Source organism: Cupressus sempervirens, chromosome 1, assembly GCF_028749045.1.
Source record: "Cupressus sempervirens isolate cs-2001-9-10 chromosome 1, ASM2874904v1, whole genome shotgun sequence".
Classification (NCBI taxonomy): Eukaryota; Viridiplantae; Streptophyta; class Pinopsida; order Cupressales; family Cupressaceae; genus Cupressus; species Cupressus sempervirens.
In genome coordinates, this window is record NC_143118.1 from 57,433,921 (window position 1) to 57,447,447 (window position 13,527).

The 13,527-nt window shown below is 35.6% G+C and overlaps 1 protein-coding gene across 2 annotated transcripts in view; it reads right to left on the reverse strand.

The window, feature by feature from the left end:
* The window catches only part of LOC149576141 (RNA methyltransferase family protein), a 197,075-nt gene that overhangs the window by 154,528 nt on the left and 29,020 nt on the right, over positions 1 to 13,527 (reverse strand). For both annotated transcript variants that reach the window (XM_089816447.1, XM_089816448.1), the window contains exon 2: positions 7,207 to 7,443. In XM_089816447.1, the coding sequence (XP_089672573.1) occupies positions 7,207 to 7,443 (237 nt within the window). The remainder of the gene's footprint in view (positions 1 to 7,206; positions 7,444 to 13,527) is intronic.

Sequence of the window (13,527 nt, forward strand, 5' to 3'; positions counted from 1 at the left end):
TGGGGGATGGCACATTCCATGATGTTCCTTATGTACCCTCATTGTCAACTAATCTCCTATCGGTACACCAGATCACTCACACAGGTTTAGGCAAGCGGGTTGAGTTCACTCCTGATTCAGTGGAGATATGTGAGTTGCACATTGATTCTACAGTTGCAGTTGGGAGAGCAGATCATCAGTCACGACTCTATATGTTTTCTCACTTTGTTCCTGATCCTCCTTTGACTATTTCACTCATTCACTCTAATAATGTGAGCAGATTATGGCATGAGCAGTTTGGCCATCTTAACTTCCACTACTTGCATCGGCTTAACCAGCAGAGCATGGTCATAGGGTTGCCTTCTACTTTGACATTGGAGTCACTTGGAATACATGATAGATCTTCTGATGGGTCATATTCACTTGAGCAGTCTTCTACCTCCACTTTTGATGCAGAGAGTGATTCAGAGGACTCACCTCCTTCCTCTCCTAGTCATCATTCACAGGTTGATGATTCTCCTCTAGATTCTCCATCTTCCGGTCCACTTTGGGCTAGACAGACTTTGCAGTTTACAGGTGATTGGGTTGGGGATCCATCAGACACCAAGCAGACTCGTTCACAATTCCAGGATGCTCTACATATCTTCATTGCTACTGCCTCAAATCCACAGTCCTTTCATGAGGCTTCTGGTATTTTTGAGTGGGATACAGCTATGCAGGAAGAGTATAGTTCCTTGATGAGGAACCACACTTGGGATCTTGTCCTTTTTCCTAAGGGAAGAAAACTTGTTCGATGCAAGTGGATCTACCGGACAAAATTTGCAAGCTTTGCTGGAGGTGCGGGATGCTACATCTTTTGGGGGGGCCTCTTCCTCTCACTTGGAGTCCTAATTTTCTTTGGGGAGTCTCTTTTCTCTCTCTTTTGGGGGAATTTTATGTACATGGGTACCTCATCAGGCTTGACTTGCCGGGACCCATTTCTACATCCACCTAAGCTTCGCTTATGGGGGGGTGTTAGTGTAGTTTTTTATTTTTCCTATTTTGCTAGGTTTTTCCTACACTTTTAATAATCTCGCTTAGGTTAATAAAGCATGTCTTATTAGGTGAATGGTTGTGAGGTGTCACCTTCCTACATGTGAGCATCCATTAGCTATCTTGGGAAGATACTTTGCTATCTTTAGTCCGATAGATGGTTGCTCCTCATTGGTTGGTGTTGCCACCTCCTCTCTCTTCCTTGCCTATATAAGCATGCTACCTGGCTTGTATTTGTATCTCTTATTTTTGCATCCTCTTAATGCTATTTTGCTTCCAGCATTTGCATTACTCTCTTGGAGACTAACTCTATGATGCTATTTTGATTTTGTATCATTTGCATTCATAGTTTAGATATTTACTCTTTGCACTAGTGTTCTGGGTTATTAATCTTTTCAGATTCTAACAGAAGTAGTGCAAGTCCTTATAATGGAATTAGTAAGCATCTTAATTGTATGTTCTAATCCATTTGGCAAAAGATTTGTGGCTATGTCAAATGCAGATTTCAAGATCTCAGATGAGTCATACTACAGGAGGAAACCGGAATGTTATCAGAAAAGAGTAAGGATTGGCAGTCAGAAGATACTACAGACATATCTGAATCAAAAAGGATTGATATTGTATCATTAAATAATATCTTGTAAATGGAAGAAATTCCATCATCCAGATAGGGTGTTTTGTGAATTTCTCATGCATTGTCCCATTTGTATAACAGGAAGTTTGTAAGATTTTATAACTATACTTCTTTGATACTTTTGGGGCAAGACCGGAGGTTTTCTCCGCCAGCTCTTTCATACCAGTACCCCTAGCGAGATAGATTGTAAATAGGTTTTTCATTATTAACAAAATTATTTGGCTTCAGCCTATTGCCTATCCAAAAAATTGGGATCAAGAAAAATCCCTAAACAATGTGGATCCTTGTCCTAACTACAAGAGAAGTATTTAAACAAGTAGATGGTTACCAGGGAATCCCATCCTTGGCAACTATCAAAAATTGTTTTAATCAATTGACGAATTATAACTACACTCACCTACCATACAATATAACCAATGCAAACTAATACTGTTTTAGATATCTAAATCAACCCCCCTAAAAGAAATGTCATCTTACATACAGTAGAAAGTAGACAAAGTGACATTACAACTGAGGAGCGAAGTGAGAAGTCAAAACTGGTTGTTGACACAGAAGATGGAGTTGGGTGTTGAGAAGCACCAGTACATAGTTTGTAGAACTCCTTTGTTCTTTAATTCAATTGATGACTGCCAGGGTTTCCCTCTCCAAAGATTTCTTTACCAGTCATACAACTTCCATATGTTGAGTTTTGGTCTTCTCATTAACAAGTTTTAGTTCAGTGATCTCCCTATCCTTATCACCCATTTGTTTGTCTTTATCCACAACTTCTTTGTCTTTCTAGAATCTATGCAAGTTCCTTTTCCTTGTCTACCACCTTCCTAGAGCAACTTGCAGTTGGAGCCTTTGATCTTGTTCCTCTAGCTCTTTTCTTAGCTTTTAGGAGATGTGTGCAGAGTCTACAACTCATAAATGCATGCTTCAATATTGTGGTAGCCTGGTAGGTCACTATAAGATTTTATAATATGAGGTACAAGCAACAAATTTAGATTCAATGTAATACAAAGTTTCTAAAACTTCACCATTTGATTGTAATGTCCCCAATTTCTAATAAATAATTTTAATTAGGTTAATTAATTAAATAGTCCTAAAAATTAAATAATATCCCAAGGACTTATTTAATTGATTGATTTAATTAATAAAGCGCCCAAATAATAAAATAATAAAATAATAAAATAATAATTAAAGTTTGTCAATCGAGGTCCTATTTGTAATCCTTTGGTAAACTTTTTGAAGACCTTTATAAGGCTATCATCGACATTGTAAGCATCATGGATTGGATTTGATTTCTCTTTGTATTTCCGAAGGCTAAAAAATGAGAAACTTGTTCGTAGTTTTGGAGGTGGAAGGCCCTCCCTGTTCTGCCTATTGTAGTTTCAGTGGTTCAGTGCCACCCTATTTTGTCGTTGGAGATATCATACAGATATTTCACTTGCGCACGAGATCGGTCATTCGTCGTCATTTTGTTGCATCCCAATTTTTTACTCAAGTTAAGAATGTTCATATAGTCGTTGAAGTTTCATGTGAAGTTGGTTGACAAGTAAAATTTGTTATGATCATGTGTAATGGTAAGATGGTTAATCATTATAATTTCATATGAAAAAGACATGTTAGCTAATTGTTGTGATGCTATTATATTATTATCTTGAAATCTTGGAAAGTTGGTTATTAATCATGGGAAGTGAAATGGTGGTTAGTCGTTATGATGATTTATGAATAATAATTTGTTATGGTAGTTGTTATTATATTGAGGAATATGATATAATCGTCTAGAATTTCCTTGTAGGAGCACGTCAAAGGGGTGGAAGCATTGTCAAAAAAAAAATGGGCACCGAGGCACCACCATCACTGGGCAAATAGGTACGAGTCCTAACCCACCATGGCTAAGGGTAAGCGGCTAGGCAAGCAAGAGTGTATGTCGGATGACCATGAGCTAACCTGTTAAATTATATATCATTTAATAATACAAGAAATCACTAAGCATGAATTGAAATTTGATCAAGTTGGTACCTTTGTAAATGTGTTGTTGGGTGGAGCCTCCCATTGTATAAGCATGTCCTAACATATCGACACCATGATACCTAAATATCTATACATGTACATACATGTATATGTGTACATACGTAAACCAATTTTATATATAAGGACATATATGCATACTTGATATTTGGTGTATACGTAAGAAATATATGGTTGGGGTTTACGCATGTACACGTATATACATACATACATACCTACATACATAAGTATCTATAGATACCATGATGTTATATATTAAGACAATATTATTATATCTTTCACCTTGGCTATGGTTCAATAGTATTGCAAGAGTGGCCACCTTTCATATTTCTATATTATTTTCCATTGGGCCTTATACTTTGAGATGGCCATTTTAAATATTTGTGTGGATGACCTTTTTATTTTCCTTATAGAATGTTGCCAAGTAATAGCCGATGGCTCCTTGTTTTCCATTGAAACTCACACCGCCACCATTTTCTTGATCTAGCATATAACTGAGCATGCGTTAGAAGCAATTTATATGTGGTGATTTTGTTACCAGGTACCTCTTGATACCACAATAATTACCAAGCATTGAAGCTAGAAGCTTGCTATCTTTCCCAGTCTAGATAGCTCTGTTATTGCAATCGTTTTACAATAGCGATAGCTCTGTTATTGCAATCGTTTTACAATCACGATAGCCTTGTTATTGCAATCATTTTACAATCACGATAGCTCTATTCTTGCATCCAATTTTCAACCCTGATGGCTTTGTGATTTGTATCGACCACAACCCTATACCATAATTACATTGAGCAAGAACATTTGTCTATAGAAGTGTATTTATTGTTTGCAAGTGTAGTGAGTCTCCACTATGGGAGTTCAAACTCTGCAAGTGCAAGAAACCCGATTGCACAGCCAGGAGGCAATGATCATGGCCAGGTTATGCATGATATTAAGTAGAAGGATCGAATGATGATATCGTAGATGTGATCTTCATATGTTGTCAACGGTTTACTACAAGAAAATCTGCTATGCACATGTTACTTACAAAATTTTGTGTATGTTATGATGTTCCAAAGCACCAAAGTACTTACTGTGCGTATTGATAAAATACGCTGACTTAAATAGAGGTGTAAGCAATATGCCTCTAAAAATAAGTTTAGTATTTGAAGCCATGATAAAATCTTTGTGAAATGACATGGATTTAGAAATGCAAATTAATATTAGAATTGAATTCTACTCAAAGGATCTTCCAAGAAGCACCCATATGGGCCAGAATGGTAAACATAAAGGGTGGGAGGAGAGAACATCCTTGCAATGGCAAAAACAAGATAAAATCAATAATGAACTTATTGTCCAATGTTTAGATCTTGTTGTCTAGTCGAGTGGTGGGTTGATAACCTAATACCAGGATGCTCAGTGGCTGGACAGGGCGTCCCATGTCTATTTCTAGGTAGGAAGGGCATTTCTCGATTGAGATTGTGTGGGGATATTTAAGGGTCTGTGGTTGGGTGGTTAAGCCCCTTACAATGCTTCTCCTCTCTATCAGATGCCAAGGCTTGCACAAGATAGAGATATGATTGTAGTCAATATCCTCTGGTAATAGGTATTGACTTTTATGATATTTGAAATCTCAAGTTGAAGAAATGTTAGATGATTAGTATTGTCTAATCTATTATTCCCTTCAATGCTTATAAATCATTTCCTCTTTAATGTGTTTGGAAAAAAATTAAATCAGTTGATTTTCCAATTGAACAGGAAATGTATCTGTATGCATGAGATAGGCTTACTTGACAGTTGTTTTAACTATCCTTCGTTTATGTGAATAATGAACATGAACATATCTTTTAACTATATGTTATTTGCCATAGTTAGCAATAGGAAAGGAAGGGGATGATACAGTGGTATTTGATGCCCTAAATGGTGTTGGTCATTACGATATAGTGGTATAACTATTTGTGCCCTAAATGGTATATGTGGACTAACTTGGGTTTTGCAGATGCTACCCTAGGCGGATTCTAGTTTCAGAACTTAGGGGATGGAAAACTTAAATCCTTTTTTTAGATATATTGATGATGCCTTCAGTTGTTAGTTATGATAATTCAATTAAATTGATTGCAACTGTTAATCTCTTTCACATGAACATAACTGTTATAACTACCTTCTCATGAATGTGAAGTAGTATTTGTATTTCAATGTTATGCTAGTTGTTAGCCAAGACCCGGAAAAAGGGGATGTTACACATTTGGCGACATCTCTATATTTGCTCAAATCTTCTCCAAACCCATTGTAATCTGAATCCTTTAATCTAAATTACTTTGTCGTCCCTAGAGTTCTTGGCAACTCTTTCCTGCAATTACCTTGTGCCAATTTGGCAAGTTGTTTACATTGGATATGATAGAGGCTCTGTAATAAATAAATACTATTCCAATCTTGAGGCAATCAATAATGCATTTCTTGATTCGTGCACGATTCAATCATATATGCAAGTGGTGCATACATGTCCATGTGATCTAGATTTTCTCTACGGAGATATACATTATCATTAATTGTAGCATTAAATGTTTGTTCCATACTCATATCGGAAGATAAATACATGACCATTGGCAAGTCTCTGTACAGTCTGCTCCTAAACAATCCCACCATATGGACAACTCTTTTCTAAGCGTACAAACCCAAGGTCCCCTTCGGGTCGAGGTTCCCTTTTGACCAAGGTCCCCTTCGAACCCAAATTACTTTCAAGCCGAGATCACCCTCAAACCGAGATCAACTTCAGAACATTACATTGATCCACCAAAGAAAGGAAAACTTGTGTAGGATGCTATGTGTGATTCATTGCAGATGTCACAAAAATGGCACATCCATGAGAGAGAAAATTCTAGTGAATTCTTCATGGCACTCCTCCATAAAAAGTTGAATCCTGTGAGCTTCTTAATGCACCATGAAAGAGTGAGTACCATCCAAATTTCATGCAATATCAATGTAAAAATGCGGCCTATATTTTTTTTAAGTTTGACCAAGTCAAAAGGCATTTGGAGCAGCCATTTAAGTCAGACTTGAGAAGATATTTAAGGCAGCATAGATTCCTCCAAGAAAAAGTATTACAGGTTTTCTGATATATTTTGGACAGATTTATGAGAGAGTTAAGGCAGATCTTGAAGATATTTGGAGCAGCCATTTAAGGCAGATGTGTACCAGAATTAAGAAGATATTTGGCATTAACCAAAACAATCAAAACAGGAGATGTGTTTTGCTTGGCCTTTTTTTTAAAACTTTAAACCTAAGTCGCATATGTTCACTTCAAATGCAAGTAGTGTATTAAATCATTAATGTAGCTTTTGACTACTATTGAGATGAATCAACAAATGTCATTAAGCACCATAAAGAAGTCAAAAGATTTCTCAGTAAATCTCAAGGATAAAAACAGATTACCACAAGCACCATGTAATGCAATTCTAAGATGCCTAAAAAATAATGCAATTTCAAAATGTTCACTAAAGACGAACTGGAAATGAGGTGAGAAGGAAAGCTGAGACCAAAAGGTCACTGTAAACACGCATCACCTTGTTACGGTAGTGAAATTGCACATCACATGGTATGATAGGTTTCATATAGTCATCATGTCCTTGGATAGGAAACCTTCCTATATGAACCATTAACTCACGGACCTGCTGCTCTTTTGCCTTCACCTGGGCCTCATATGCAAGATTCTGTGTCTTGCAGCCTCCACAATCCATTGCATGCTCACAAGGGGCTACCACAGAATTGGAATGAGGAGATAGAGTTTTTAATTTTTTTACCTGTACAAAATAATGTAAAAAATATTAGTGAAGTCAGAAGCAATAAAATTCCAGTTCGATAGCAAAGGCATTGATTAAAAATGCAAGGAAACCTTTGAAAACTAGAAACCCACAATAATCTTAGACATACATAATAAAAAATAGATTGAAGCATATACAACCATCGTTCCTCACAAACATGCATACAACAAAAATTCAAATCATTAAAGACAAAAATGAAAAAACAATACAGACAAAAACATTGCGCATCTCCAGTCTTGGCAGGCACAGGATAAAAAAATGAAATTTCCAAAATTTCATGCGCAATTTCCAAAGTTCCCTCTATGTGCACCTTAGGGTTATGTTAAAACAAAGAAAAACACTAAGCCAGAGAACAAAAGCGCACAGACCTTGATTGTGGGGATACTTTACAAAATGGAAATTTTAAAAAAATTCCAACTCATGCACCATTTCTCAAGCATGACACCTCGTGGCAGAAATATCTTACAGAAATTTTCAAAATCCTTAACCACACACCATTTCCTGTTTATACATCAGGTGCGCCTAAGGGGACAAATGATGCAATTTTAAAAACCTGTTTTTTAGACTTCAAATTTCAAGAGCTTTGATAGCTGCCATTTTCCAAACTCGTCTGTCATATGTCATTCCTTGTGATACCCTCTTGTGCAACTTCCTCTTTCAGAATCTGATTTCTATTTTCAGAGCACTCCCACTTTCAAATCCAAATCCAAATCTAGACTCCAAAATGAGAAACTTCATCTGTTTCAGATTTCCAAATCTGATCCAATATCTATTTTCAATTTCTAAATCTGATTTCTCATTGCATTTCCGAGATATAATCCAAGTTTCTGAATCACATCCAAGACTGCAAATTTGAAGATCAGATTTCCAAAATGGATAATCAAAGCTCCAATTCCTCATTCATAGTTCCAAAGTCAATTTCCTTTTTCTGAATCCCTAAATCAGAAGTGAGGAATTCAAGAATCCTCATTTTGATATGCAAGGTCAGAATGAATGCCAATCCAAAATGCAAGTTCTCGAGCAGAAAATCAGAAATCCAATCCTGAGACAGAGTTCCAGATTTTGACCTGCACTTCAAGTTTTCAGAGCAGGTTTTGGAAGTCTGAAGTCAGATTTCCAGATGCAAATTTTGATTCCCAATCTAGAATCAGAATTTCTTATTCCAAAAGTCTGAAGTCAAAAGACACCAATTCCTAAATCCATTTAATTTCCTGATTTCCATTCCAAAATCAGAATTCCTGATTCCAAGATCCAATCCCCAAATTCTGATCTATGTTCCATTTCATGTCCTATCCTAGGAGGTTGATCCATTGCATTGTCATCCTTGATGGTGATGATCTGAAAGAAATGATTACAATGATAATATGTTATGATATTCTTGATCATGACAGTGGTACCATGAGTGTTTTGATCAAAGCTGCTTATGTGATGTTGCCATACAGGTGTACATACATGAATGTGGAGGATGTCTTGGAGAGGAACAAGGAACAGTGGATGAATGAGGCTGCTCAAGATCATTGAAGAGAAGCATGACTAAAATAGCCGAGACATTGAATGGTCTGAAAGATATAATCTCAAAATTCTGGAAATACAAAGAGCATCAGGCAGTCTTGGAATAGAATATTCTAAGAATAATATATTAAAATGTATTTTACTGTAAAAAGGAATGGGAAATTCCAAAGTCAAAATAAATGTAATGTTGAAAGTCAAAATAATAGTTTTCCCATACCTACCTATTTTTACTCTCCTTGAGAACTATGTAATTCCGTTTTGTAGTGGAAGTAGGTAGTGAAGAGCACACAAATATACTGAGGGTAATTGCTTTAATAACTTGAAATAATGAAATTAACAATTATGCACTTGAACACAATAACACAAGGATTTACGTGAAACCCAATGCAGGAAAAACCACAGCAAAATAATTGCTTTTATATAAACTTGTTCTTTTACAAAGGTTTGTAGGCTACGACCTACTAGAGGCTCCAACCCCTATGTTTATGAGCACCGACTCACTGGAAGCTCCAACTCCCACACTTTGCAGGCTCCAACCTACTGGAAGCTCCAACTCCCACTATTCGCCTTCATGAGCACCAACCCACTACACTTAAACTTCCTTTCCACCTTGGCGATGTTGCTTACTCAACTAATGATGGATATTTGAAACACTTCTTAAATCTTTCTTCCTCTTATTTTATATCTTTATGAATATTACACACTCTTCTCCCTTGAGGTCAGCCTTAACGAATATATATATATATATAATTTTATTCTCACCACATATTCATATGCATATAAATTGGATTTTTAATAAGGTTATATCCCTTCTTATCCTTTCTATTTCTCTCTATGATAAATATATAAATTAGATTAAAATCTATATATATATATATATATATATTATCACACTTCCACTTTATATTTTCTTATTCCATTCTTGCGCTGACTTCTCTTCTTCTTTTTTATGCATATTTTTTATTTATTTTATTTTCTCACATCACATATACTTCGTTCTCTCTTATTTATCTTAGATCAATGATTCAAAAGTCTTTTCATTGAATGGTCATAACTCTTCCTTTATACCTGATGACTCTTCATAAGTAATTTTTCATAACCACCAATTAGGAATAATAATGAGTTCTTTTATTATTATTTTTATTTCATTTTAACAAAATAATGTAATCTACTGATTAAATATGATATCACTTCATATTCACGGATATTTGTAATTTATCGCAGCATTCTTCTACCATTTTATTATCATTGTATGCATATAGTTTTCTGATATATTCTACCATATTTTCTTCAACATCACTGCATCTGAATTCATTTGTCTTTGAAAGCAATACTTATCTTATCGGTGACTATATTTTACTTGCTTTGAAAATTATATCATTGTTGTCACTTGACATCAAATCTTCTCATAAACTACTGGACCATAACACGCCATGCTGTTGCTTGAATCGAAATTTCTTTATTGCTGCCCTGTTCAAACTTATAATTATCTTTTATTCCCGGCAATGATGTTTCAATATCATTGCATTTGCAGGAGCTTTATTCAGTATCGTAAATCTTCATCACCTCCAGGTAAGCATTTAGAATCAGATTCTAACTTTAATTCGTGGGTATATCTTCATTGTGTCTGGCGATCTTTTTCTAATACTGCTACTGCACTTCGTAATTATTGCATTGGCTTCTGCAATTTTTAATTTGTTTCATGACTGACGTCTTCCAATTTTGGTACTCAATACATGCACACAGCATCTCCTATATTCATCCGGCCCTTTGAATGTTCAACACAAAAAAAACTTCCATGGCAATGAACATGTCCTTCTTACTTTGACTTAGGAAATTCTGACATTTAATATCTCCTCTATAGAGCATCCAGTTCCTATCCCTGTGTTGTATGCCTGTTCATGAATCCATTGTTGACAGCATATGGTCTGCTATTTTTCACCATCTCTGTGATCTGTTTTTGCCGTAAACTTCAGATGTGCCTGAATATGCATGATGTCACTGCCAATTTTATACCTCTGTCAAAGGCTTTCTTTTATCGTTCTCGAATATGAATATATCTGTTTCAGATTTTTGGAATGATATATTTGGATCTTCTGTTTTATTATTATCGCTTTTTGAATTAATTTCAAACTGCACTATGACTCATCACTGACTGGGCAGCAGGTTGTCTTATCTGATGAACATTCATATATAGGGCTCCCTTCTTAATCAATCTTTCTCAATTTATCACTGTTCGTTCTTAGTTTCTATTTTCTCTTTGTTTGCTGGCAATTCTTTTGTCTTTTTCTGATTTGTCTTATATTATTTTGGACAAGGAGACTGCTGTTTAGTTCTGATTGCTGCTATTGATTTTGCCGCTTTGAATCCTCATCCATCAAATGGTTTGATGGTGACATATTCAGTAAAATGTTAAGGACTCGCTGATCACAATATTTGGGCTTTTGTAGTATCAACAACTGTAAGTAACCTTCATAGCTTTATCATTTGTGTTCAACATGACTTTGATTATATTGTGCATAGATGCTGAGGTTGTTAATAGCACTTGCCTAGATATTATTTTCACAACCTAGTTCTCGTTCCATTTTCTTACAAGATTGACATTGTTGCTTAATCAATGTTAAGTATATACATATTTCATCAGGATCCACCACCATCTTCATATTCAACATTTGGCATGATAATATTTATTTGCATAGTAAATGCTTCATATTTGCCATCAATGACAAACAATATTTCCATCAGGTAGAAGATATAATATTTACATGTCCAGATGCTTCTAGAGGACAAATCTCAGCCCTTAGTGTTGAGCGATTCTAGAGGACAAATCTCAGCCCTTAGTGTTGAGCGAATCTCTACCATTGATCTTGTAAAACCTTCTCTACAAAAAGCAAGGCTCTCATTTGCAAAGTTAGTAGTATTAGATGGAGTAGTTAATTTTGACAGAAGCAGATGTTGATGCTGTGGGAGCTAAAGGACAAAAATTGCCGTACATGACATTCGAAATTGATAAAAGTTTAGTATTGAAGTTATGGTGTCTTATTTGTGTTGGTTTAATATTTACATGGTTTCTATTCTTCAAAGTTGATTGCAAATCAGTAATTTTGATGGTTGTATGAGAAGATGTATGACAGATTCCCAATTCGTACAATTGGTATCTTGTTCATGTAAGGTGTGGTTCATGGTTAGTCTGAACACAATTATAGCATATTAAGTTCAATTGTGAATACAAATTTGAATTGCCCTATTGTTGGGTATTTGAATGTACACTTGCCATTTGAGATCCTTCGCCTCCTTAGAATATAGAACTATTTCTACAACGCTATGCGTGGCTGGTTAAGCAAAAAACAGTTGGGTGGAATCCACTTGTGTGAAGCATCACCCATCACTATTATTGTTCTTAGGATTTCTTAGTTTAATCTTTCTAACCCTAATCCTTTTTGTTATTTGTTTTTTAAGCAGTCAAGTTAGATTAGGCAGAATCATTCATGGAGAGAGAATTATGTTTGCATTCAAGGAAGATCCACGTAAGTCCCCCTGTGAATCCAGTACATCACATTTATCCACTGAGTCTGTCCATGCAGAGTCAAGACTTGACCATAAGAACCCTAGGGACATCTCGTTTGATCAATCTTAATAGCACTTGAGATTTCCTTGTTCAAGAGAGAATAGGTTACACCAGAGTGGATTCTATTCTGTGTTAGTGGTGTGCAAAGCCCACATCCACAATGTTGTACTGCCCTGAACTAACTAGAAATTATTTGTCAAATTCAAAAATAGAAGATCTGTGTTTAAAAGGAAGCTAGCATTTCCCACATGCATTTTCATGTTTCCTACAAAGTACTTCCATGCTGATTAGCAAATTTTATTTAGCAACCACTAGTGATGTCAAGCATAGATGATCATGAAATACTCGCCAAGTACTTAAAAACTCAAGTTATTCAGGCTCACAAGTACATTTTAACATGCCACAAAAACTCACTGAGTTTTTGGCGAGTTTTTGACAAATATTCTTTAAGTTTTTGCCAATAACTTGGAAGAAGAAGAATATAATGCCTGGGGTGTGAAAAACGAATTCATTCTAATTTCATTTTGACTGATTCATTTTGCTCCTCTAATGAAAAACGCCATTCCAACCATCAACAAGATCATTGCAGCGATTTTGCTCCAAGGAGTGAAGATTTGTGGTTCATCCAATTGCAAGTACAATTAGAGCTTGTACCAAGTCATCCATGAAGAAGAGGAATAAGCTGGCAAAAGAGGAATAAGTTAGCTCAAAAATGCCTAAGTGACCTTGTCTATGTGCAATATAATCTTCAGTTTCATACCTAGGACTAGACCCTCTAGTTCTACCTCTCCTCTACTTTTTACTAGATCTAGGAAAAGAAACAAGTAAAATGTTTTGATGTTGTATTGTCATGTCCCCTTTTCAAATAATTAAAAAATAATAATCTTTGCTAAGACAGGCAGGCCCAAGAAAGTGAAGTTTCGGAAAAAGGGAGTTAATCTTTGGAAACCGTTGGACTAATAAATGATAATTATTATTAAAAT